At 42.1% G+C, this 23,924-nt stretch overlaps 1 protein-coding gene across 2 annotated transcripts in view; it reads left to right on the top strand.

The window, feature by feature from the left end:
- COL8A2 (collagen type VIII alpha 2 chain) overlaps positions 1-23,924 on the top strand; it is a 293,058-nt gene that overhangs the window by 250,121 nt on the left and 19,013 nt on the right. For both annotated transcript variants that reach the window (XM_068269079.1, XM_068269078.1), the window contains one exon: positions 2,173-2,347. In XM_068269079.1, coding sequence (XP_068125180.1) covers positions 2,185-2,347 — 163 coding nt within the window. In that variant the 5' untranslated portion in view covers positions 2,173-2,184. The remainder of the gene's footprint in view (positions 1-2,172; positions 2,348-23,924) is intronic.

Here is a 23,924-nt window from a genome sequence, read left to right as displayed (position 1 = left end):
CTAGCACTAGAGAGAGGAGGCGACCAAGAATTAGGGTTGGGGGAGTAAACTGTAGCTTGGTCCAATTCTATATACACCAGAGTAATTACGTGGGCGGAGCATCATGGTGGAGGGGATCAGAGTGTTTGACACTTTGATTCCCATAGGGTGATGCTGTGCAGGACTAGATCCAGTAACAGCAGCTGTAGTGACAAGACTATATGCGCCCACATAATATTAAATTAAGTGGTGCAGTGTTAGAAGATGGGGCCAGCAGCGATCAAAGGGTTGGACTTAGTCTAACACATTGATCTACAGTAAGGGGGCTGGATTACATCAGGCAACAGCACCACTAGAAAGGGCCAATGTCGGACATAGTCTGACAAAGGATTGGAGCGGGTTAAAAACATTGAGACTTTGCTTTAGAGTTTTGACTAAAACACAAAAGAAAACATGATAGACAAATATGATGGGAACGTGAAGCTTTAGAGGCAGTCACTGCAAACAAGTGATTGTTGTACAAGTGTAGCTCTCAGAATTCTGTATTCAGTTCAAGTAGTGTGGCCCACCTGCCCAGAACAAACTGCTCCTGCTGTGACTGGTTTTAAGGATGCCTTCTCCAGAGTATACATTTCAGATCTTTCCATAGATGATCAACAGAATTTATATAATGGTTCATAAAAGGCCACTTCAGAACAATCTAGCAGTGGTGTAGCTAAGGAGCTCTGGGCCCCAGTGCAAGTTTTACATTGCCCCCCCCCCCCCCCAGCACACTATACATAACCATTGATACGGCATACCAAAACCTGCCAAGGACAATTACAGTGTCAGAGGTGCAAGAAGGGGATGGGGAACAGTTTATTAATAATTACTACCATTCAAAGCATGAGTGGCATAGCTAAGGAGTTGTGGGCCCCAATGCAAGTTTTACAGTGGGGCCCCCCAAGCACTCTATACATAGCAATTGATACAGCACACCAAAACCTGCCAATGGCAACTACAGTGTCTGAGCTGCAAGAAGGGGATAGGGAACAGTTTGTTAATGATTACCACTATTCAAAGTATCTATGGAAGTGATTATTATGAGCACAGGACCAATAGAGAGCTAATACTGTAGTTGAGGGAGGGCCCTTCAGGGCCCCGATGCGGCCACCACCTCTGCAACCCCTATTGCTACGCCCCTGCAAAAAGCATCTATAGAAGTGATTTTTACAGGCACAGGACCAATAAAGAGCTAATACTATGGTTAAAGCGGATCCGAGATGAAAAACTAACTATAACAAGTAACTTGTCTATATATCTTATGTACAGTTTACATAGTTTACACAGCAAATCTAGCTGCAAACAGTTTTAATAGAATATGATTATTTATTCCTGTGATACAATGACAGCAGGCATGTTGTTTGTAAACATTACACAGAGGCAGGCTTATCTGTATCTTGAGCCATCAGCCTAATCTCCTCCCTCCTCCCCTCTGCCTCTGAAATCAATGGCTAGTAACACCTCCCCCTCCTCCTGCCTAGACTGAGCTCCCATGGGCCCTTGCTACTGCCAAGGCTCTCTGAAAACCTGTGGGCGTGGTTTATTTAGTTTATAGGGAATTAGAGTATTAAAATAAAAACAAAAAAGTATTTGGCTTGAGGAATGCCCTATAAACAATAGGAAAGAAACACAATTATGCAATGTGTAAAAGTTCACCTTGGATCCACTTTAAAGGAGGGCCCTATGGGGCCCCTCTGGCCCAAGGGCCCCGATGCAGTCGCAACCTCTGTAACCCCTATTGCTACGCCACTGAATCCAGGGTTTTGTTCTTAACCAATTGTGGGTGCTTTTCTCTCTGTGTTTTGGATCAATATGATGTTGGAGGATCCTTGACTGAGACAGAGCTTTCTGACACTGGACAGTACACTTCACTCCAAAATGTCTGCATAGTCTTGAGACTGGAACCGCTGGGATTTTACTTTACTAAAATTAGCAGGTAGTAACTGTAATACAGGAGAAAAAGTGAAACCTGCTTAATCAAGTTTAATTTCCTCAGCTTTTAAAATTATCCTCGAAAATTTGCGCCAGTTTAAAAAAAAAATATGACCAAAATGAGTTTCCTTTGTTTTGCTTATCACTGGTATTTCTTATCAGACATGCTGTTTGTGGTCATATCTTACAAACATACTACAATCTGATCTCTCTTTACAGATTGAAATCAAGATGTCCTTGGGACACGGCACTTTATTCCTGTTGGTGGCTGCTGTAGGATCTGTGTCCGGAGGAGGACCAGCTGGAGGAACATACCCTCAAATGAAGTATATGAATCCCATGGTGAAGGGACCATTGGGCCCACCATTCAGAGAAGGAAAAGGACAATATTTAGGTAATACCGCCTTGATATCTCATTTGCCTTCCAAAATGGCTTTTGCCACTGTAAGTGTTCTTTGTATCACATTACTGTTCGTATACATCCTGCTTAGAGTTCTGACTCCAGTCAGTGTTCAAAATACAAAGTAAAGACGAGAGTCATCAATTACTTCAAAATAATACCCCGATTCATATTAAAACATTAATGTGGAACAATAAGCAAGGAAACAATGTATTCAGCTATTAATTTTTCATAATCAATAATAAAAAGAAATTTCTAGTATAGTTCAATAAAACCTTTATCATTTGTATACTATATTTTGTATACTAGAAATCTAGTAATAGAAGTACTGGAGCAAGAGGTGTCATAATGCAACTTCACAGTGATGCCAACAGTGGCGTAACTACACTATGCCAGGCCTCCCACAGATATCTGTTGGCCTCTCCTGTACATAATGCAGAGCAGCAGCAGTGCATTATACATTACCACCTTCTGATGGCAGGGCAGGTCCTCTCTCAGTGTACAAGTGCCAATCACTATGTGGCTTCCATCCTGCATGTCATGTGACAGGGACTGAAGCTGCATAGTGATTGGATGTACGCCTTTTGTACCTTGAAGAGGGAAGGGGACCTGTCCTCCCTCCCCCCAGGTCCTCCTGCAGTCGTGGGGGGCACAGGGGCTATTGTTACACCTGCAGTCGTGGATGCCACCAGTTGAGATACAATGGGGAAAGGTACAAGCAGGATTCCAGGAGGGGCAGAGAACTGGGGAGACTTCATTAATGTGATATTTATTCACAAGCCAACCAACAGAATGGAGTAGGTGTGGTGATGCAGGAAACAGCAGAGCTGAATAATAGTTTCACTAACTACTACTCCTGCTAATACCTGACTATAAGATTATTTCAGTAAACTTTGTTAGTTGCTCTTTTGTCTCATACATTAATTTTTTTTGCTGACGTTGCTTTATGATCCCAAACCATTGAGTACCCACGAGAAAAGGTTTGTGTTAATGTTGCTACTTATGCACATAAATTAATAAATATGTGTGACATTCTACATAAATTACCTTATTCCGGACTACCAAATTATTAATGACAGCTTTTCAGCAGCCTCTCATTTGCAACTTAGGGACTAGCTTAAATCCTACAGCAGGTCTAAACTGATGACGCACAGCCAAGCTGTGCTTTTATCATGCAAAATAAAGCTTGAAAATATGAGGCTCCATCCTCTTACCATTATCAACCCACATTTCTCCTAACATTAGGAGGTACCTTAACAAGGGCCTGCAGAAAATCCTCCACCTTCCTTGTATGGTACCCTTGACCCACCCTTGACCCAGTGTTAAAAACACAGTGCACATCCTCACCTCCATGTGTCCAAAACGGAGATAGGGATAGTGCAATAAGAGGATCTTATGGTACAATCTAGTCAACCCATTAAGAAGGAGAAGACCAAATTGTCCCCCCTACTCAGGGAATTAACTTGTACCTACTACCAAATGATCTTCTTACTTGAAAATCTATTTTACTTCGACAGATGCTTTCAGCCAAGTGTCAAGTTTGTGTTATGTTTTACGACAGTGTTGTCCAGTGGTGAATTAAGAAACTCACGGCCACGTCTCCATGTTAGGCTGATTTATCTGCTGAAACAGCATTGGATTGTTTCTGCAGAAATTGCTTTGTAATATTTATGAGCCATAGTTGTTTGCTGGCATACCGTGTGGAGTCCAAAGTTTTATGTCTGTAGCCACCTTAAGAGTTACAAAATAGTTTGCATTGTACACTAGCCAATTGACAGGAATTCTAAAAATACCGCTGACCTTTGCTGTGGAAGAGCAGAGCAACAATGAAGATGAAACTGTCTAAAATGCAGCTTTTCCAGCGACTGATCACAGCTGAGGAATACTTTGCAAATATATACCTGTTTATAAATCTGATGCAACACTAATATACCCAGACAGGTACCAACGATGTGAGAGAGGGCTGATATATTTGGGAGAAAGAAGAAAACACTGGAGATGATCAATCCAGGAAAATGTTTAACCACTTCGGTACCAGCAGCCTCTGTCCCCTTAAAGAAAACCGAAACTGAAAATTAAAAGTCAAAGTAAACATACACAAGTCATACTTACTTCCCGTGTAGTCTACTCCTCAATCTCTTTCTCCTCTCCCATGTCCTGTTCGTCCACTGTGATCAATGGAATTCTCCATCCTCCATTTTGAAAATGGCCATTACCCCATAACAGCTTTCTGGTCAGCACACTGTTAAACTGTAACATCGTCCACTTGAGCCATAGGGAAACATGGACATTACCGGCCACATCAGTTGTCCACTCAGCTATAACTGACAGCAACTGATATATTTCAGTTCTGACAAAATATTGTCAGAACTGGAAGGGATCATTGTCAGAAGAAAATGGTGAGCTTCTGAGAGGAACTGATGCCAAGGTAACTATTTAATGTTCATTTGAAGTTACCTCGTGTATTTATTTTAAATAATTTTACTCAGTACAGGTTCTCTTTAAGGACCAGAGGCTGCTGGTACACTAAAACGTCGTATCCCGACGAATTGCCGCAATAATCCGTCGCTCCCGCCGGTCACGCCGCTCTGTCCCCGCCGCAGGCTGCTCTCTCTATCACTGGCCTTATCTAACTGGTGGTCAGCCTATGTGTGTAGTGCTAACATTTGGGATGGGATTGGCTTACAGGAATGACAGGGCCAGGAGCCAATGAAAACGGCTCCTGCCCGGCGCACAGTGCTCTGCCGTCATAGAGACGGCAGGGCAGCTAATTGCCGCAGGTGGAAAGCAGCGATAGCGGTGGTGTCGGGCAAGGACGCGCGGTGAATGGGAGGCCACCCGCCCGACATAGATTTATACTGTGGCGGTCCAGAAAAAGTTAAAAAACATTCCTGCTAGTAGGTGTTAGGATCCCCAGTTCTGCCTGTCATTGCAGTGATGGGCTGACTCTGCATTTGCTTCAGTCTGCACATTACTGCAATGGAATTGTATGCAAGTCTGTGAGGATTCTCAGTTCTGCCTGTCATTGCAGTGATGGGCTGACTGTCCATTGGTTTTTGTCTGCACATTGCTGCAATGGAATTGCATGTGTGTGTGCAAGGATTCCCAGTTCTGTTTCTCACTGCAGTTATGGGCTGGCTTTGCTTTTGGCTCAGTCCTGCTGCAGTGAGATTACATGGGAGTGTCTGAACACCTGAAAGGTGAGGGCCTTGTTAGCGGAGTACTTAAGATCCAGACTTCCCAGCAGCCTTTGCGGTCGCATTGTTTGTCCTCCCTGCTTGTGCAGCCTCAGTTCCTGCTCCTGTCTTGCCTGAGTCCTAGGATTTATATCTGTCTGGTTGCTCCAGTTCTGCCTATCCTCTTGGAAGTTCTTGTTCCTGTCTTGCCTGAGTCCTAGGATTATAATCTGTCTGGTAGCTCCAGTTGTGCCTGACCTCTTGGAGTTATAGCCTGTGTGTTTGCTCTTGTCCTGTATGCTGTATTCTGGATGAATATCTACATACCTGCTGGTGGACTTGAACCTACTAATATTACCTGGGTAAATACTCCTGTCAAGTTGCTTCATGAACATAATGTTGCATGCTTGTTCCTGCACGGTCTGGAATCTACTTTGAATACTGTTGATGTACAAACCTTCACTGTAAATAAAACATCACTTTGCATCATATCCTGGGTGTCTGCGTCTTTGGGAGTTCATCTGCACGAAGCAAAGCCTCGCCAGACGGAATGCCTGCTGGTGAGCATGACAGTAGGTGGCAGAGACATACATGCTTTTATTTAAGGGGTTCATTTACCTCTTCTGGCTTGTTTTCATGAAATAAATGTTAGCACTACACACACAGGCTGACCACCAGTTAGATGATGCCAGTGATAGAGTATAGGCCAAGAAGCAAATTTAGACAAGTGACCACATAAACCATGTCATGGACATATCAGTGGCCACTATATGTGTGTAGTTTAGCCTTCATGTAAGCAGCTCTTTATGAGTACTCTAGAGTACTCTATGTATACACATTTAATATATATTTTCCTGAAAGCATTCCTTGTATCCCTGTTGTTTAGGTTCATCCCTACAAACCATACCACCTGCGGTGGCCCATCAGTACATTGTTGATGTTCCCTCCTGTTTCACACTTCTACCTCATACTTTGTTTTCTAGTCTTAGGTGCTCCTTTTCCCTTTGTTGTTCTGTAGTCCAATTCTCCCCATTTTTCAAGTTGAGACAGACACATCACATTACAGAATACTCATATAGCACATCACATTGTGATTGCAACACAACAACATATTATTGTATGTTTGAAATAACCATAATATTATCAAACTATTAAGACATATCTGTGTTTATCTTGTGAGCATGCTGTCTGGACATGATGGGCTTGCTAACCAGCTTTTCTTTCTTGCCTCACTAGCTGGTTTATTTGTCTTGCTGTCTGGCCTGGTGTGGAGTTACTGGGTTGAGGCTGCCTGGTTGGTTTGGCACTTGCTACTGAAGCTCGCTAATGCTAACCTCTGACTATCTGATGGTGGCTGATTCATGCTGTACTCACAGAAGGTTCTACTATGCTAGTTTCTGGTTCTGCTGTGCTGGAGGCTGGCTTTTGACTTTGCTGGCTGCTTTGCCTGGCTGTGCTGGTATCTGGTACTGGCTGAGTTAGTTCAGGATAGAGCTGGCTGCTTGTTAAGACTTGTGGCTGGTGCTAGCTACTTTTTCTGGTCATGCTGGTGGCTAGGTGTGACTGTGCAGCTTGTCTGTCATTGTCACAGAGCAGCGTGTCTGTCATTGTCACAGAGCAGCGTGTCTGTCATTGTCACAGAGCAGCGTGTCTGTCAGTGTCACAGAGCAGCGTGCCTGTCAGTGTCACAATGTGTCTGTCAGTTAGTCTTTCAGTGTCCTCATACAACATGTCTGTCAGAAGCACTGTCAAGGTTTCTGTTTTACAGTGCAATGTGTCTATCAATATCAGTGTGTCTTTCATTTTTTCAGGTTAATATGTCTGTCAGTGTCAGAGTTTAATGAGCCTGTCAATGTGTTTGTTGGTATCACAGTACGCTTCTCAGTAACAGTGTGTCAAAGTTACAGTGTAGCATGTCTGTCAGCGTCACAGCGCAGTGTGTCTGTAAAACAAAATTAAGTTTAATGTAGAAAAGCAAATAAAACTGATTTTTTTTATACATGATTTTCCTAAAGGTGGTTTCTAGGCATACGCCACCTACACATGTGCATTCAGTGCCACCTAGTGTTCAGGGCCGTCATTGCACCCTTTCCATTGTGAAGTCCTTGCTGTCTGCATATTGTGTAGGAACCCAGCAATGCTACAACAGGAAGTCACTGCTCTTCTCACTGGTACAGACACAGCTGCTGCTAATAGTATGGATCATGTTTACACTTTACTCACAAGGTGGTGAGAAGGTTGGCAGTATGAGCAAGTTGGGGAGGACAGGTGAGGTGCAGCCTTCAGTATAAGTACTGATGCTATGTCTGTCTGTGGTTGTAGATGCATTAGAGTCAGTGCATGTATGTGAGTATGTGCAAGAATGCTTCCGTGCCAGTATGTGCATGTTTGTAACAAAAGAAAGCCATAACCACTGCAATTACAGCTATATATAATGGGTGGCCTGCATTATTGAATATGCAATTTTACTCATTTGAAAGTCATTTTTCTATTTATAGGAATTCAAAAAAAAAAGTTTTCCTTTGCAGCACCCAAATAACTATAAGCATTCCTGATACCAGCACATCAAATACTAGAGTACTAGAGGTCAAGCAATAAACAATGCATATTTATATATTACCACAAGAGGGCAACAAACTACCAAAACAAGAATGTACTATTCCATAACCTATGTTGTGCAAAATGACTTGGAATAGGAAGCACATGCTCTCATTCTTTGTTTTTTGTTTCATTCTCCACTGGGCATGGAATTTGCAGCATTTGTTGAGATGCAGTCTCAGCTAACATTTTATTTTAGTTGTTGTAATTGACTTATGTAATTACAACTTTCACAGCATTAGTGAATTAAAACTAAACTTTCATTCAAGTAAAGATATTTAAAGAAAATATGTTTTTCTTTTTTTTTACTTATTTTTAATACGAAATAATAACTTAACATAAGTTATTACACATGAAGGTTTACTTTTTTAGAACATTGTCCAGTTGGTTTAACTGTTAGACTTTGTAACTAGAAAATCCATTCACACTATTCAGTGGTGTAACTAAGGAGTTTGGGGCCCCAGGGCGAGTTTTAAATGGGGCCCCAAGCACTCTAATGACATGGAGACCCAAAACCTACAAAGGACAGTGTCCAAGAGGTGTAATTAGAGTAAGGAAACAGTTTGGTAAGGATTACCACTATTCAATGCAAATATAGGGGTGTTCATTTTCAGCATAGAACAAACGAAAAGCTAATATGGTAAGATGGATGGAGGAGAGCCCTTTGTGGGTCCCAATGGTCCAGGGGTCCTGATGCAGCCACAACCTCTGCATCCCCTATTGCTACACCACTGACACTATTACAGTTCCACTCATGCATCCACCCCTTCCCTCTTCATACAACAGTACATGCTGACAACTGAACAGCAAGCCTGTGCACTGCTCATTTAAAAACTACTGCCCAAAAAGATCTGTAAAGACAGTTTCAAGCTACAGATATCTAAAGTATGTACAGCTCAAAGTAAAATGGCACTCCCTTGCCATCCTTGATTAATTCAAAAATGTACATTGTTGTAGTAGAACTACTATATATTTAGGGTGAATTCTTTAAAGCACACTTTGTAACAGACCAGGTCATCCGGCTGCCTGCTCTGGCAGGTGTCTAATAGATGCCAATGCAACATACCAGTAATCGGTCGCCAATGCAGTGAGTTGGTTGCACAGTACACTGATCCATCAGCTGCGTTTCCGTTGTTTGGGGGTCAGGGGTTAGTGTTAGGCACTAGGAAGGGGGTTAGTGTTAGGGTTAGTATTAGGCATTAGAAGGGAAGTGTGAGAATAGAGTGATGGGTAAGTGCATAGTAACATATCGGTAATGTTACATTTAACTATCAGCTTCACCCGGCGTGTAACAGAGTGGATGGCACAGCAATATGTACGCCTTTATAATCCCACCACAGATTTTATACCAACAAATTATACATTTGGTATATTGTTCAAGAACTCAAATTTGTGCAGTGCAAAAGTATATTTTACAAACAATGTTCACAGACAGATTATTTTATTTTTTTGACTATATCACAACCTTTTACATTAAGTGGAACCAAGTGGAACCTTCCAAAAGCTTCTTTCCATGAGTTGCTTTGATTCAGTTGGAAAAATCTCCAAATATAACCAGATGCATGGGCGGCGCTACACTGGAGCACACTGGGGCACTGTCCCTCCCCTGAGAATTACTGTGTCCCTCCGAGTGCTCCCATGCCCCCCCCCCCTCCCCAATGACAATGGGTTTTGTTTTGGTGATATATTCATGGGGAAAGAATAAATAAGACATTCATGTACAAAGCTATCATCAGGGGATGCTTCTGTCCTCTAGTTTGTTTTATTTTTTTTTGTGTTCTGAATGAACCAAATAATGTCGGTGTTAAGTGACTCCCATAATGACAACTGATTGGATTTATACGTTGATTAGTATAATGTGCTCGCTGTTAAAGAACCAAAGCCGTGCTGTCCTAAAGAAGTTAAGTCAATTTGCCGTAACTTTGGAGGTATGTTTGGATTCAATGTCCATTTGAATGACTCATTTGTGACTGAGCTTCAATTTCTTTTGAGATGTTCCTGGAGTATATGTATATAATTCTCCTTCCCCAGGATGCTATATATTTTATGAAGTGCACCAAGTACTTTCTGCAGTAAAGCACCCCATGACGGTGCTCCCGCTCCCATTCTGGATGGTTGAGGTGGTGTTGTTTGGCTTGCAAGCTTCACCCTTTTTCCACCAAACATAATGATGGTCATTGTGGCCTTACAGTTTGACCTTAGCTTTATCAAACCTGAAGATACATCTCCAGAAAGTCAGATAGTTTTCCCTTGTAGTCTGGATTTTTTATGATAGCTTTGGAGCAGTGGCTGCTTCCTTGCCAAGCAAGCTTTCAGGTTATGTAAAATATAGAACTGTGGTCACTTCTTATATCCGATGTCTATCTATAATCTCCTTACTACAGCCACGCTTTTTAACCTGGGATGTCAAGAAAAAGAAGAGACAATTTTCTGGAATGTGGGCCTGCATAGATCAGTGCTGGGAACATTTATTACTCATCCTATCCAGTGGAAATAAGAATATAATGCTTTCAGTATGGTCAACCTGAAATCCAATTGCATATTTTTAGGTGTAATTGTTTTAATTGAATTATGCAGCTGTTGTCTGAAACATGTAGCAGACATCTGGGTTATGCTCTCTGACACCAAACTACAGCTTGCAAAACTCCTGAAACTGTGGGTCACAATATATTTTCCTCTTCCTCCCCTCTCCAGATGTGTCCTGGTTTACATATCGTACACATGTCCTTTACACCAGCCCTTGAAAACCCACATAAGTGGAGTAAAAGAGCAGCCCAAGTACTCTCCTTGTGACCTGATACAAAGACATTTTGGAAGCAGGCACACAGGCCATACAAACACCATTTTTCAGTTTGTACAAAGGCAAATAGGGAACACCTTTTTTAAATATTAAAATTAATGTTAAAATATATTATTGCTAATGTTATTACTACAAAAACAACAGTGGAAGCACAGAAAAGTCTGATTATTTTCAGCTCTTAAACAGTTGTGCCTGCTATTATTACACAACCCTATATCATTTGTGCATATACCCAATTTTTAGCAAAGTGGTGTAATGACATCACACTATACTTCCTGACTGAACTGTGCCACTGGTTGACATGCTAGCAGATATGTGGCTAGGAGGCAGGCTGGACATCTTACACTGCTTCCAGGCAGCTGGACAAAAAATGTTTACTGTGTTATATTTAGACATTATGGGGTACACTTGGTGCACAATGATAAACTGTGGTTTTTTTAATCTATCCCCCGATATCCTTTCCTAACCCTTAATCATAACTGTTACTTAACATTTAATATATGCTTTAACATATGCATTGATTTCCCTAAAAACCTATGTATAGGCATGGCTGGATTTTAGGCAAGGACCCAAAGGCCAGGGCCTAGGGCACCAGGAAAGCAAGGGGCGGATGTGGGCAGCAGGGTGGCAGTAGCAGTTAGCCTGCCAAACATTCGTCCTGCTACAGAGAGTTTGCACATAGCACTGGGCGGCTACCAACAGTCAGATCTAGCTCTCGGGGGATGAAGGGGCAGTGAACAGGCACTTATGAGCTGCCTGTCACTCCCCGAATGTGCCAAGGAGATTATAATCTAATCCCTGCCATCATTTCACTAACTTTCCTCAGAGGAGCCTACAATCTAATCCTTGCCATGTTGGGGGAGGGGGGGGGGGTTTAGGATGCTGTCGGTTCGCGGGCAGCTGGGGATAGTGGGCCGTGGGTGGTAAAAAGTACAAATCCAGCCCTGTGTATAGGTTCCCTAACCTAACTTGACCTGATCTTTTTTACCCACCCAAATTGTAATAATAAATAAAACTGTATAAAAACTGGTAAAAAATGCGGTCATGTGAAGCAGGAATTTTTATTTCCCATGGAAAGTGCCAGTTCCCACACACAGGTAACAGGTACATTGTAGGAAGCACCAAAAGGAGACTCAGTATTCTCTTTTTCTCAAAAATTACAAGGTCTTTTTGAAAACATTTTTAATCAAAAACTAAAGTGGATGGGAAATGATTCGTAATAACGCAATATTTTTTAATTAATTTTGAATATCATAATTACGTGTGGCTGTAATTGCTAAATTTTACACAAAACGTCATGTAATCATAATTAGCAGATTACGAGAATCACTATGTACTGCACCCATCCTCTGTCCCTGGATCTCCTTCCTTGCAGTGCTATGATAGATTTAATATTCTCTTGGATTTTTTTGCCAGAGGCCAGAAACTTTTTAAAGCATCAAGGAAAATCTTGTTCTGGTCATTATATTTGCCAAGACCAATATGTCAATGATTTTGTGACTGTTTGGATAATCTTCTTGTGGTCATTAACTAGTTTGTCAAGCCTCTAAAAATTACCGTATATTTCTCCTCCTTTCCCACAGCACAACTATCCCCTTCAGTATACCTCACCAGCATAATAACATGAGGTGGTATAAATGTCCTGGTGACACTCAACCCAGCCTATTATATTTTGAAGCAATTACTACTTAAGACTTACTGCATGCAAGGCTCTGCGCCAGTTTCCTACAGTCACTTACAGGGGCCAAAATGGTTGAAAATCCAAAGGCTGGGACTCTTCTACATATTTGCTCTGGTTAATATTCATTTGAGAGGAATCCCAAGGAGTGCCTGCAGCAGTACAGAAATGTGATTTAAAAAGAATAGTAGAGTATTCAAAAAAGTTTGCATTTCTCTACTTTTTATTTCCTCAAAGTAAAGAGGAAATTCCACTTTTTTTTTACTGGTATCTAGTTAAAGCTCCTAATCTGCAAATAATGGAGGGGAGTGGAATCTAAAAAATGAGAAAAACAACATTGTGAATGACTCAAATGACTGCGTTTATATTATGTTACATTCCCATCGTGAGCTGCCTGTCCAAATGCTCCCAGGGTGAAGTATGACCATGTCTGTGCCTTTCAAGAGTACAGTATGGGAATGTAAAACAGCAGCCCATTCAAAATCAAATTATATTTAGCAATTAAATGCAAATCCATCACATATGTGGATGTGTGCAGCAGTGTTTATTTGGAAAATAAATTGGAATTTCAAGTGGCAAAAGGCAGCTTTCCTTTTATGGGGATTTAAAATAGGCAACTATGAAGGTTCTCACATTAAGCTTTATGAATATGTTGATGTACAGAAGAACATGCAGACTTAGCATTGTTTGGAGGCTAGTTCATTATGTCCAATGCTTGCAATCTATGTATAGTGTGTAGGCTGAAAATTGTTGATGTTCAGCTATAAGTGTTCTTTGGCTAGGCCAGGCTTCTACATGTTACCAAGGTCCTACAAAGAAGAGCCAAGGAAGACCAGCGATATCGCTTTTCTATCGTGGAGAATCCAGTTGGATGTCTGTCCATTATCTATGTTTTACCACTCAATAGCTGTATAAAAAGAAGCTTGGATCTCAGAGGACTTCATTACCCCTCCCACAGATTCTACTGATTAGCTGCACTCTGGTGCTAGGCCAGTCAATTACCTATTATAAAATATTAATTACTGAGCCTTCTGCCTCAGCTGTGTGGCTTATCTGATTTTATCACCTAAACCTATGAAGATACCTTCAAATGCCTTCTAGTTCTACTATGTGGCATGCCTAATTTTTGATGAAGTGGACTTTTTCAAGGTCCACATCTACTCTGAGGCTAGCATAATTTTTAAAATCAAACAAATCCGGGACCTTTTACCTCTAGTCATAGGTCATTTTTTATTTATGTTTTTATATTTAATAATTTTTTTGACAGTATATATATGTTTAATGTTGAACATGAATGGTTGTGGACACTTGTACTACCCTTTTTTAAAGTGTTTAACTATTGGGAGAAGAAAAGTTGTGTTGCTCCCATCTAGTGATGGGCGAACACCTGGATGTTCGGGTTCGGGAAAGTTCGCCGAACATGGCCGAGATGTTCGGCATGTTCGGGCCGAACCCCGAACTTTCCGAACATCCAGCTTTTGGGGGCCATATGGGGTCGCAGGCATAAGGGGGGAGCATGCCCCGATCGCGGGGGGGGGGTCGGAAATTCCCCCCACCCCCTCCGCTAGCGCTCCCCCCTCTGCCCGCTTCCCCATACAAAAGTTTAAGCAAAGTACCTGTAGTGGATGGCCTGGCAGTGGGCGGCACTGTGGAGTGAGGAGGAGGAGTCCGGAGAGTGACGAGTTGAGGGAGGCCGGGCAGCGGGCGGTTCAGCGGAAGTACCCTTGTGGTACTTCCGCCCTTTCTCTGACCTCACGCCCGCTGCCCGGCCTCCCTCAACTCGTCACTCTCCGGACTCCTCCTCCTCACTCCACAGTGCCGCCCACTGCCAGGCCATCCACTACAGGTACTTTGCTTAAACTTTTGTATGGGGAAGCGGGCAGAGGGGGGAGCGCCAGCGGAGGGGGTGGGGGGAATTTCCGACCCCCCCCCCGCGATCGGGGCATGCTCCCCCCTTATGCCTGCGACCCCATAGGGGGGCAGTATTCGGCCGAACAGGGCCCTGTTCGGCCGAACAGGGGCCCTGTTCGGCCCTGTTCGGCGGCCATTAGAAGTTCGGGGCGAACCCGAACTTAAAAGGCCGAACACCATCAGGTGTTCGGCCGAACGCGAACATCACCCGAACAGGGTGATGTTCTGCAGAACCCGAACAGTGGCGAACACTGTTCGCCCAACACTACTCCCATCACACATTAAGCAATTATCATAAACTAGCTGATGACCCGATGTTGCCCGGGTATGTATTTGGTTGTTGTTGGCTCCGCCCACTTTTACTGACCTTGACACACATTCACTCAATGACCACGTTTGCGAACGTTGGGGTCCTTGGCATCAATCATTTAAATTGCCAAGTTCTCATTGAAATGAAACAAATATAATTGGCTGTTTGTGGCCCCACCCCCTTTTCTGAATTTGAACCCCAGTCATCCAATGACCATACAATACAAGGTTTGAGGCCTCTGCCACTAACATTATTATTTTTAGTTTTTATAAAGCGCCGACATCTTCCTCAGCACTGCACAGATTATAAATTGTCTTGTCAATTAGCTGTCCTTCAGAGAGGCTCACAATCTAATCCCTACCATAGTCATATGTCTATGTATATATTGTAGTCTAGGGGCAATTTAGGGGTGAGCCAAATAACTTATCTGTCACAGGGCCCCTAGTGGCCGGACCGTTATATGCCTTCCAATCGGTTTCAGCGCACAGACCATGCAATCTGTGGTCGCAATCGGTGCGCAGAAACCGCTGGAATTTTGGCAGCAGACCGACTAGAAGGGAGCCTGTGAGTTACGGTAATACAAATTACACACTATTTCAGGGTATAACTGCCACCACCTCTGTTACCATGGGACAGAGGAGCCCACTGACCGACTGACTCTAGACCTGCAAATAAAACGGTTAAACACATGCTATTTTATCTAGCTATCAACAATAGTAGCGACTCTTAAGAAACCAGGGTTCAGTTTGTGCGGCTGAATAATAGGGTAGCTGCACAAATAAAGGACATTAGTGTTGTTTATTAAATATGCAATATGAATAATTAATATATACAGAAAATCGTTAAAATCAACAATTATAGAGACAAATAATAGCACAGTATAGAAAATAAAAATAAGGGAAAAAATATGGATACTTAAAGTTCATGGAAATATGTCCTTTCTGGGAAAACTTGTAAAGTTCCTTTGTTTCTGTTCAGGAGCAAAGTTCAGACAAGATGGCCGCTAACCACATGGTCCTCTGGCTAGCAGCAGCATGCTCTCGTGAAGATGGGATTTGGAGGACTGAGGTCTGCCTGCTGGCAATGTGCTTTTGATGAAGCTGGTTTGGGGGTGTGGCAATGCCTGCCCCCTCTGAATTACCCACCAATGACAGCTCATTCCATCTGAGAGAGATTTTAGGTTTAAACTTATAAAATGCTGTAACTCATAAACAATACATGTCATATTTAGGTGGATAGCAGATTCACAATTGTCAGAAAATACCGATTAATATGACATCAGACGTGATTAGGGCAGCGGGTCCAGTTCCAGAGAAGGGTCGTACACCAATAACCAGACGGGTTATTGCGATGAATTTTATATCAGCACATTTGGCAGATTTTAACGAATAAGACTATATGAATTTCATAGCTGTGCTAGACACGGTCTTCATGTAACAGACAGAAATCATACAACACATGCATTCAAATCTGCCCCCATCGGTGCCGCACTGGCTAGCTCTTCCATGGCCACCTGGGGAGCTTGCTTCCTGGCTTCCTTTCAGGCAGCCATATGGCTGAAGCAATTGACACCTCTGCTAAGGCCCAGACTCCAGTCACATGCTAATTACAAATCACAGGCACCCTGTACCTTAGGTTACTGAACTATTTCTCTGCTGAGAGAAGGAGAGACCCCAGGCTTGACTACAGGTAGCCCCTACACAACCAATCCAGATTCTATCGTTAATCACAATCGGTGCAGAAAATCGATTGCGATTGCATTTTTTCACTGGCGGTTCAAGGACGCCGTCTGCAGCCGCGCAACCGTCTGTGACAGTATGTTTTTGGGATGTGGGAGGAAACCGGAGTACCTGGAGGAAATCCGCTCAGACACGGGGAGAACATACAAACTGTGCAGATAGTGCCCTGGCTGGGATGCGAACCAGGGACGTGTTGCAAGGCGAGAGTGCTAACCACTATGCCACCATGCTGCCCATGCTAACAGTGTAAGAATGGCCAATGACCGACTGTAGTAGGTTTGAAGCTTCTGCCATTAACGACATAAGAATTGTAACAGTTTAAATATTCCCCTTGAAAACCAATAGGTGAATTTTGATTGGCTGTTGTAGGCTCCACCCACTTTCCTGGATATTAATGGAAGTCACCCAGTGACCAACTGTGTCAAGTTTAAAATCCTGCGATTACATTCTAAGATTAGCTGCAGTTGACAATTTCACATTTAAAATTAATGGCTGAAATATGATTGGCTGTTTTATGCTCCACCCACTTTTCCAGAATTTTTTACTTCAATCACCAAGTAATCAACTCTGCCAAGTTTGAGGACTCTAGCTTTATTACTGTGAGAATGGGAGCCTTCTAAATATTCCCATTTACATGAATGGGTAAAATCTGAGGCTCCACCCACTTTCCTGAAAATGAATCCCAGTCACCCAGTGACCAACTGTGCCAAGTTTAAAACCCTGCCATTAAGAGTCTAAGAATGGCTGTAGTTTACATTTTCCTATTTAAAATGAACGGCTAAAATGTAATTGGCTCTTTTCTGCTCTGCCCACTTTTAATGAATTTGTAACCTCAGTCACCAAGTGACCAACTGAGTCAAGTTTGGGGGCTCTGGCTTTATTACTGTGTGAATGGCAACCTTTTACATTTTTTCCTTTGACGTGAACGGGTGAAATCTGTTTGGCTGTTTCTACCTCTGTCCAGGTGTGTAGGGGAGACGCGAGACCCCCAGATCATCCCAGGTAGTAAGGGATCTGTATACCAAGTTTTGTTGAAATCGGTCAAAGCATTTTTGAGTAATGGCGGCACATACATACATACAGTGGGATGCGAAAGTTTAGGCAACCTTGTTAATCGTCATGATTTTCCTGTATAAATCGTCGGTTGTTATGACAAAAAATGTCAGTTAAATATATCATATAGTAGACAAACACAGTGATATTTGAGAAGTGAAATTAAGTTTATTGGATTTCCAGAAAGTGTGCAATAATTGTTTAAACACAATTAGGCAGGTGCATACATTTGGGCACTACAAAAAAGAAATAAAATCAATATTTAGTAGATCCTCCTTTTGCAGAAATTACAGCCTCTTAATGCTTCCTGTAGGTTCCAATGAGAGTGGATTCTGGTTGAAGGTATTTTGGACCATTCCTCTTTACAAAACATCTCTAGTTCATTCAGGTTTGATGGCTTCCGAGCATGGACAGCTCTCTTTAACTCCCACCACAGATTTTGAAATATATTCAGGTCTGGGGACTGAGGAGGCCATTCCAGAACATTGTACTTGTTCCTCTACATGAATGCCTTAGTGGATTTTTAGCAGTGTTTAGGCTTGTTGTCTTGTTGAAAGATCCAGCCCCGGTGCAGCTTCAGCTTTGTCACTGATTCCTGGACATTGGTCTCCAGAATCTGCTGATACTGAGTGAAATCCATGCGTCCCTCAACTTTGACAAGATTCCCAGTCCCTGCACTGGCCACACAGCCACACAGCATGATGGAACCACCACCATATTTTACTGTATGTAGCAGGTTTTTTTCTTGGAATGCTGTGTTCTTTTTCCTCCATTCATCACGACCCTTGCTATGCCCAAATAACTCAATTTTAGTTTCATCAGTCCACAGCACCTTATTCCAAAATGAAGCTTGCATGTCTAAATGTACTTTAGCATACCTCAAGCGGCTCTGTTTGTGCTGTGGGTGGAGAAAAGGCTTCCTCTGCATCACTCTCACATACAGCATCTCCTTGTGTAAAGTGCGCCGAATGGTTGAACGATGCACAGTTACTCAATCTGCAGCCAGATGATATTGTAGGTCTTTGTTGCTGGTCTGTGGGTTGACTCTGACTGTTCTCACCATTTGTCAATTCTGTCTACCCAAGATTTTTCTTGGTCTGCCACTTCGAGCCTTAACTTGAACTGAGCCTGTGGTCTTCCATTTCCTCAATATGTTCCTAACTGTGGAAACAGACAGTTGAAATCTCTGAGGCTAGATTCACAGTGGGACGTTGCGTTTTGATGCCACGTTAAAGTCGCACCGCAAGCTTACGGCGCAACGCGCCCAAAAAGTGGCAACGCAGCGTTACCGTCGCATACAGCAAATACAGTAAAAAATACAGGCAATGAAAAGTATGCTTCCAAGTCATTACTGAGCATGTGCAAACAGTCCAACGCAGCTAATAACGTGTATAACGCACTGCATGCAGTACTTTTACTTAACGTGCAGCGTTAGTCACCAACGCAACGTGTGCACTGTGAACAGGGCATTGATTTTTCATTGCAGTGAGTTATTCTGCCTTAAATGCTGTTTTAACGCGCAACTTTAACGTCCCACTGTGAACTTAGCCTGAGACAACTTTTTGTATCCTTCCCCTAAACCATGATGGTGAACAATCTTTGTCTTCAGGTCATTTGAGAGTTGTTTTGAGACCCCCATGTTGCTACTCTTCAGAGAAAATTAAAATAGGAGGGAAACTTATACTTGACTCCCTTAAATACTCTTTTACGTAATTGGATTCACCTGTGTATGTAGGGCAGGGGTCATTGAGCTTACCAAGCCAATTTGAGTTCCAATAAGTAGTTCTAAAGGTTTTGGAATCAATAAAATGACAACAGTGCCCAAATTTATGCACCTGCCTAATTTTATTTAACCAATTATTGCACACTTTCTGTCAATCCAATCAACTTCATTTCACTTCTCAAATATCACTGTGTGTGTCTCATATACAGTATGATATATTTAACTGACATTTTATTTATTTTTATCGTAACAACCAACGATTTATACAGGAAAATCATGACAATTAAACAAACTTTCGCATCCCACTGTACACACACACACAGACACACACATACAAACATTCTTTTTTATATTTATAGATAGATAATTGCAGAGCATTTTCTAACCCTGGGATTAATTAGATACAACAAATATTAAAGGTAAGCTTGTTAGCTAGGTGTATGCATCCTTATTTTTAATGTTGGAAGACATTGATGAAAGAATGGAAATCCCTACACTCTTTTTGAGATTTTTTCATATTTAGTAAAATATTGTAAACAGTTCTGTTTAAAAGAAAAACAAATTATGCTCTAGCGAAACCAATTATAAAAAGAATGCTTAAAATGCTATGGTTGCCTTGTGGCTTGCACATGTGCCAAAACAACCCTCCATGTGTATTCGTGGCACCCACTAAGCATTTTCTGTTGCCTGTGCTAAAGTTTTGTTTACATAAACATGTGCTCCGTAAAAACTGCTCTTAATTATGCTGCATTGCTATAAATGAACTTTTACTGCTAGGCTGGTTGAATGATGTTGTACACATTCCTTATTCTACTGCTTTCCCTGGCCAGCTACAAGTGTAAATATACAGAGAGGGATGGTCAATGAGATGTGAGTAATTTGATGAAAATGTTATGCAAATCTTATACAGTTTGTAGCCAATCAAATGCAGCAGCAGCTGCAAACAGGAAGTGAAGAGAGTGCCTGGCCAACCTATACTGGGGGCAACTGTACCTGGCTAACCTATACGTGGGACAACTGTACCTAGCTACCAACAGTGGTGGGCCGAAATTTTGCATCGAAATTCGCATTTACGCATCGTAATCAGAATGAGAAATTTCAGGGAAAATCATAATGAATTTCGTATGTAATAGTAGTATTTCATAATTTCGCATAATTTTTCATGTAATTTTTTGCAGACTTTAGCTGTTGATAGCAAAGCCCCCATACATGGTATTGCTACCAAAATTGGTACATATGTTAAAGGGGAACTTCAGCCTAAACAAACATACTGTCATCAAGTTACATTAGTTATGTTAATTAGAATAGATAGGTAATATAATCTCTTACCCACCCTGTTTTAAAAGAACAGGCAAATGTTTGTGATTCATGGGGGCTGCCATCTTTGTCATGGGGGCATCCATCTTTGTCATGGGGACAGCCATCTTTTTGGTTGAAAGGAGGTGACAAGGAGCAGGAGACACAGTTCCAACTGTCCTGTGTCCTGATAACCCCTCCCAGCTGAACACGCTAGGCTTCAAATGTCAAATTCAAAACGTAAAAAAAAAAATTGCACCAAAACAGCAGAATGAGAACAACAAAATCAGAAATCCCATCATGCTTTGCACAGCATCAGGGGAAAAATGCCCGGGCAGTTTTCTTCTGTGCAGCTAAAAATGAGACTTGTATAAGAGAAAGAAAGTTCTGATGCTGTGAAACTGTTAAAGAAACACAAAGCCTTTTCAGTGCTGCTGAGTCGATTTTTAGTCCGGAGGTTCACTTTAAGGAGAATATTGGGTACAAGTCAAAAATGTTTTTTAAACTGTCATTTAAAAAAAAAAATTCTTTGCATTTGTAAAATTGATTTTCTCAAAAACTATAAGGTCTTTTTGGAAAATAATTTTTTTGACTTATACCCACTATTCTCCCTAACATATGTAAACATTTTGGGGTCACTACCATTTATGGGGATTTTGCTATTCCCTGCCAAAGTCAGCACGAATTGACGCGAACATTTTTAGGCGAAATTACGAATCACTATATGAAATCAATTGAATTTACAAATCGTAATTACATATAAGTGTATATGCAAAAATGTACGCTAAATTTTGCATAAACATAATTAGCTGATTACGATCATCACTGGGGGTACCTATACCTGGCTACCTGCCTATACTAAGGGTGTTTTGGGGGGGCTCACTGCAGCGCAGCTATAACGTGCGGTGCAAATTGTCGGGTGCTGTGCGATCATTCCAATTGGGGGGGGGGGGGAAGGGGGGAGGAACGCATCCTCACAAGTTTGCCTTAGGCTGCAAAAAAAAGTCTTGGACCAGCCCTGAAAAGAACCATGACAATGAGGGAAGGGAGGGGGGGGGGGGGGAGCTTGCCCCTGCTGCAGATGTCCATGCTTGCCTGCCACCTAGAGGCTTACTTAGGCCCCCATAATAAACCATTCATACATTTTCCCTTAGTTCTTCTGTGCTCATACCTCTGAACAGACATATGTTGTCTTGCAGTTTGGCAAGATAGTAAATGTAGTTCTTGTTCTGTGCTTACAAATCTCACAGGAAAGGCATGTTATGCGGCAGCCTTTCCCATGTGTACATGAGCATTCACCATTCTAGGCCCACATTCCTAGGCATGTGCACTACTGTATCTTGTTGTCTTAAGAAAGGGGTGACGTGAGATACACAAACTGATCTGATTGCTACAATACATATAAAATTACTACTTCAATAGAGGGCTGGCTTACTGGATTTCTTGATTTGATATGCCTATGGCATACAGATCTCACAGAAAAGGCACACAAGACCCATCATTTATTAATTAGCTAGACACTTTTCACCTCCCTTTGGATGTGATGAATTGGTTTATTGATCTCCCTAATGGCTGTCAGTAGGTAGGTGTCATCAATAGTCACACTTTCCATCAGAAGTTGGTACCGTATAAGTACTACAATACTCTGGAATCTGTGATCTGGCTGCACTCAAAAGCTGTCTAGGTGACATTCTCTTATTCTTTTTCAGGTTAATACCTTGTCTATCCCTAAAACAAAGAATGGGGTCAAAAGGAATTATCAATCCAGGAACGATTGAAATGATTTTTGGGTATAGATACATACATCTAGAATTCAAACAATACCCTCAGGCATGGAACCCACTACAAATCGCAAATCGCTAGTACAATTGCTAGCATTTTTAATAAGCGATTTGTAAGTGATTTCCGGCGCTTTTGGGATCGATTTTAAAAAGAGTAAGCTTTTTTCCAGCGATTGTGTAGCGATTTGCGATTAGTGATTTTAATTCTGATTGGTCCTTTCAATGCATCATAATTTTATTTACAGTTTGCAATCACACTCAAATCGCTATGTGTAGTGCGATTTGGCAGCGCTTCAGTACATTCCATTGAAGCACAAACGCTTTCAAAATGCTGCATGTTCTGCGATTGCGATTTTACTAATCACAATCGCTACTGTGGAATTTGTTACATTTATTTACATTGGCAGAGCGTTTAGGGAAAACGCTAGCAATTCAAAGCGCTCCGAAAAACGCTAAAAAAAATCGCTCTAGTGGGTTCCAGCCCTCAGAGTATACTTTAGGGATCCACCACATTTCTGTTTAGCCCTACAACATTGTATATCGCTCTGACTCAGTCCCACCTTATTTGCAAAACATTCCAGTGTTCTATTTAATTTAGATAAACCTTACAATGTAGTTGTTGTATTTTCACAACAGTCTCACTCCTGATATCTCTATGAAGGTGGACCGATATTTTATAACAGATATCGTACCCCAGTTTCCTTTCCTACTGGTCACAGAAATGGGGGGGGGGGGGGAACTATTAGTAGGGCCAGCTAACAACTTAGTCTAGGTTCACAGTGGTCAGTTGCAAAACACATGCATTATGAGTGTGAACTGCAATGGAGACTGAACAAAGAATAACGTTATCAATTACAATGCAGCACTGTGAACAGCCTCATAGAATTGAATGGGCGGTGAGTTAACATGCAGAATTTTTCTGCAATGCAACTGAGCACTGTGAACTAGCGCTTATAGTTATATGACAGATTGTGTGTTTACTTTGCCTCTTTTCCACATAACTACTTATATTTAGCCAAAGGTTTTGCCTGATGGCATTGATACAAGGTGACACAGCTAAGCTAAGAAAAAGAGATTCTTCCCAAAAATGTCTATTGCTGATTGTAACCTCCCCTCCTGTATAATATCTTCTAGGGACAAAAATCTCCTGTCCTTATGTTTTTAATAACAGTTCAATTCTATATTCAGAGGGAATCACTGTACGCAAGCAAACACAACACAAGGGGATAGGAATTGTCCTTTCTGTGCTTATTAAACCTCCATTACGTTACTACACAATTATCAGCGGCTATGAAGAGAAGACAGAAGAGCAGACCGGCTGCGATTGGATCCAGGGAGGTGAGTTGCCCCTCCCTACACAGCGGTGACAGCGCTTCCCTTCAGTCAGACTCGGAGGGGGGAGCACTCAGCACGGAGGGTGCTCGCGGCGAGGAAGGGAAGGAGAGGTCGGGCTGCCCTCCCCGCGGCTGACTCCCCCTCCATTGCAGCGCCCACAACTCCTTCGGC

This window comes from Hyperolius riggenbachi, chromosome 2, assembly GCF_040937935.1.
Source record: "Hyperolius riggenbachi isolate aHypRig1 chromosome 2, aHypRig1.pri, whole genome shotgun sequence".
Classification (NCBI taxonomy): domain Eukaryota; kingdom Metazoa; phylum Chordata; class Amphibia; order Anura; family Hyperoliidae; genus Hyperolius; species Hyperolius riggenbachi.
Note: the sequence above shows the minus strand (reverse complement) of the source record. Positions and strands in the feature narration are given on the sequence as shown.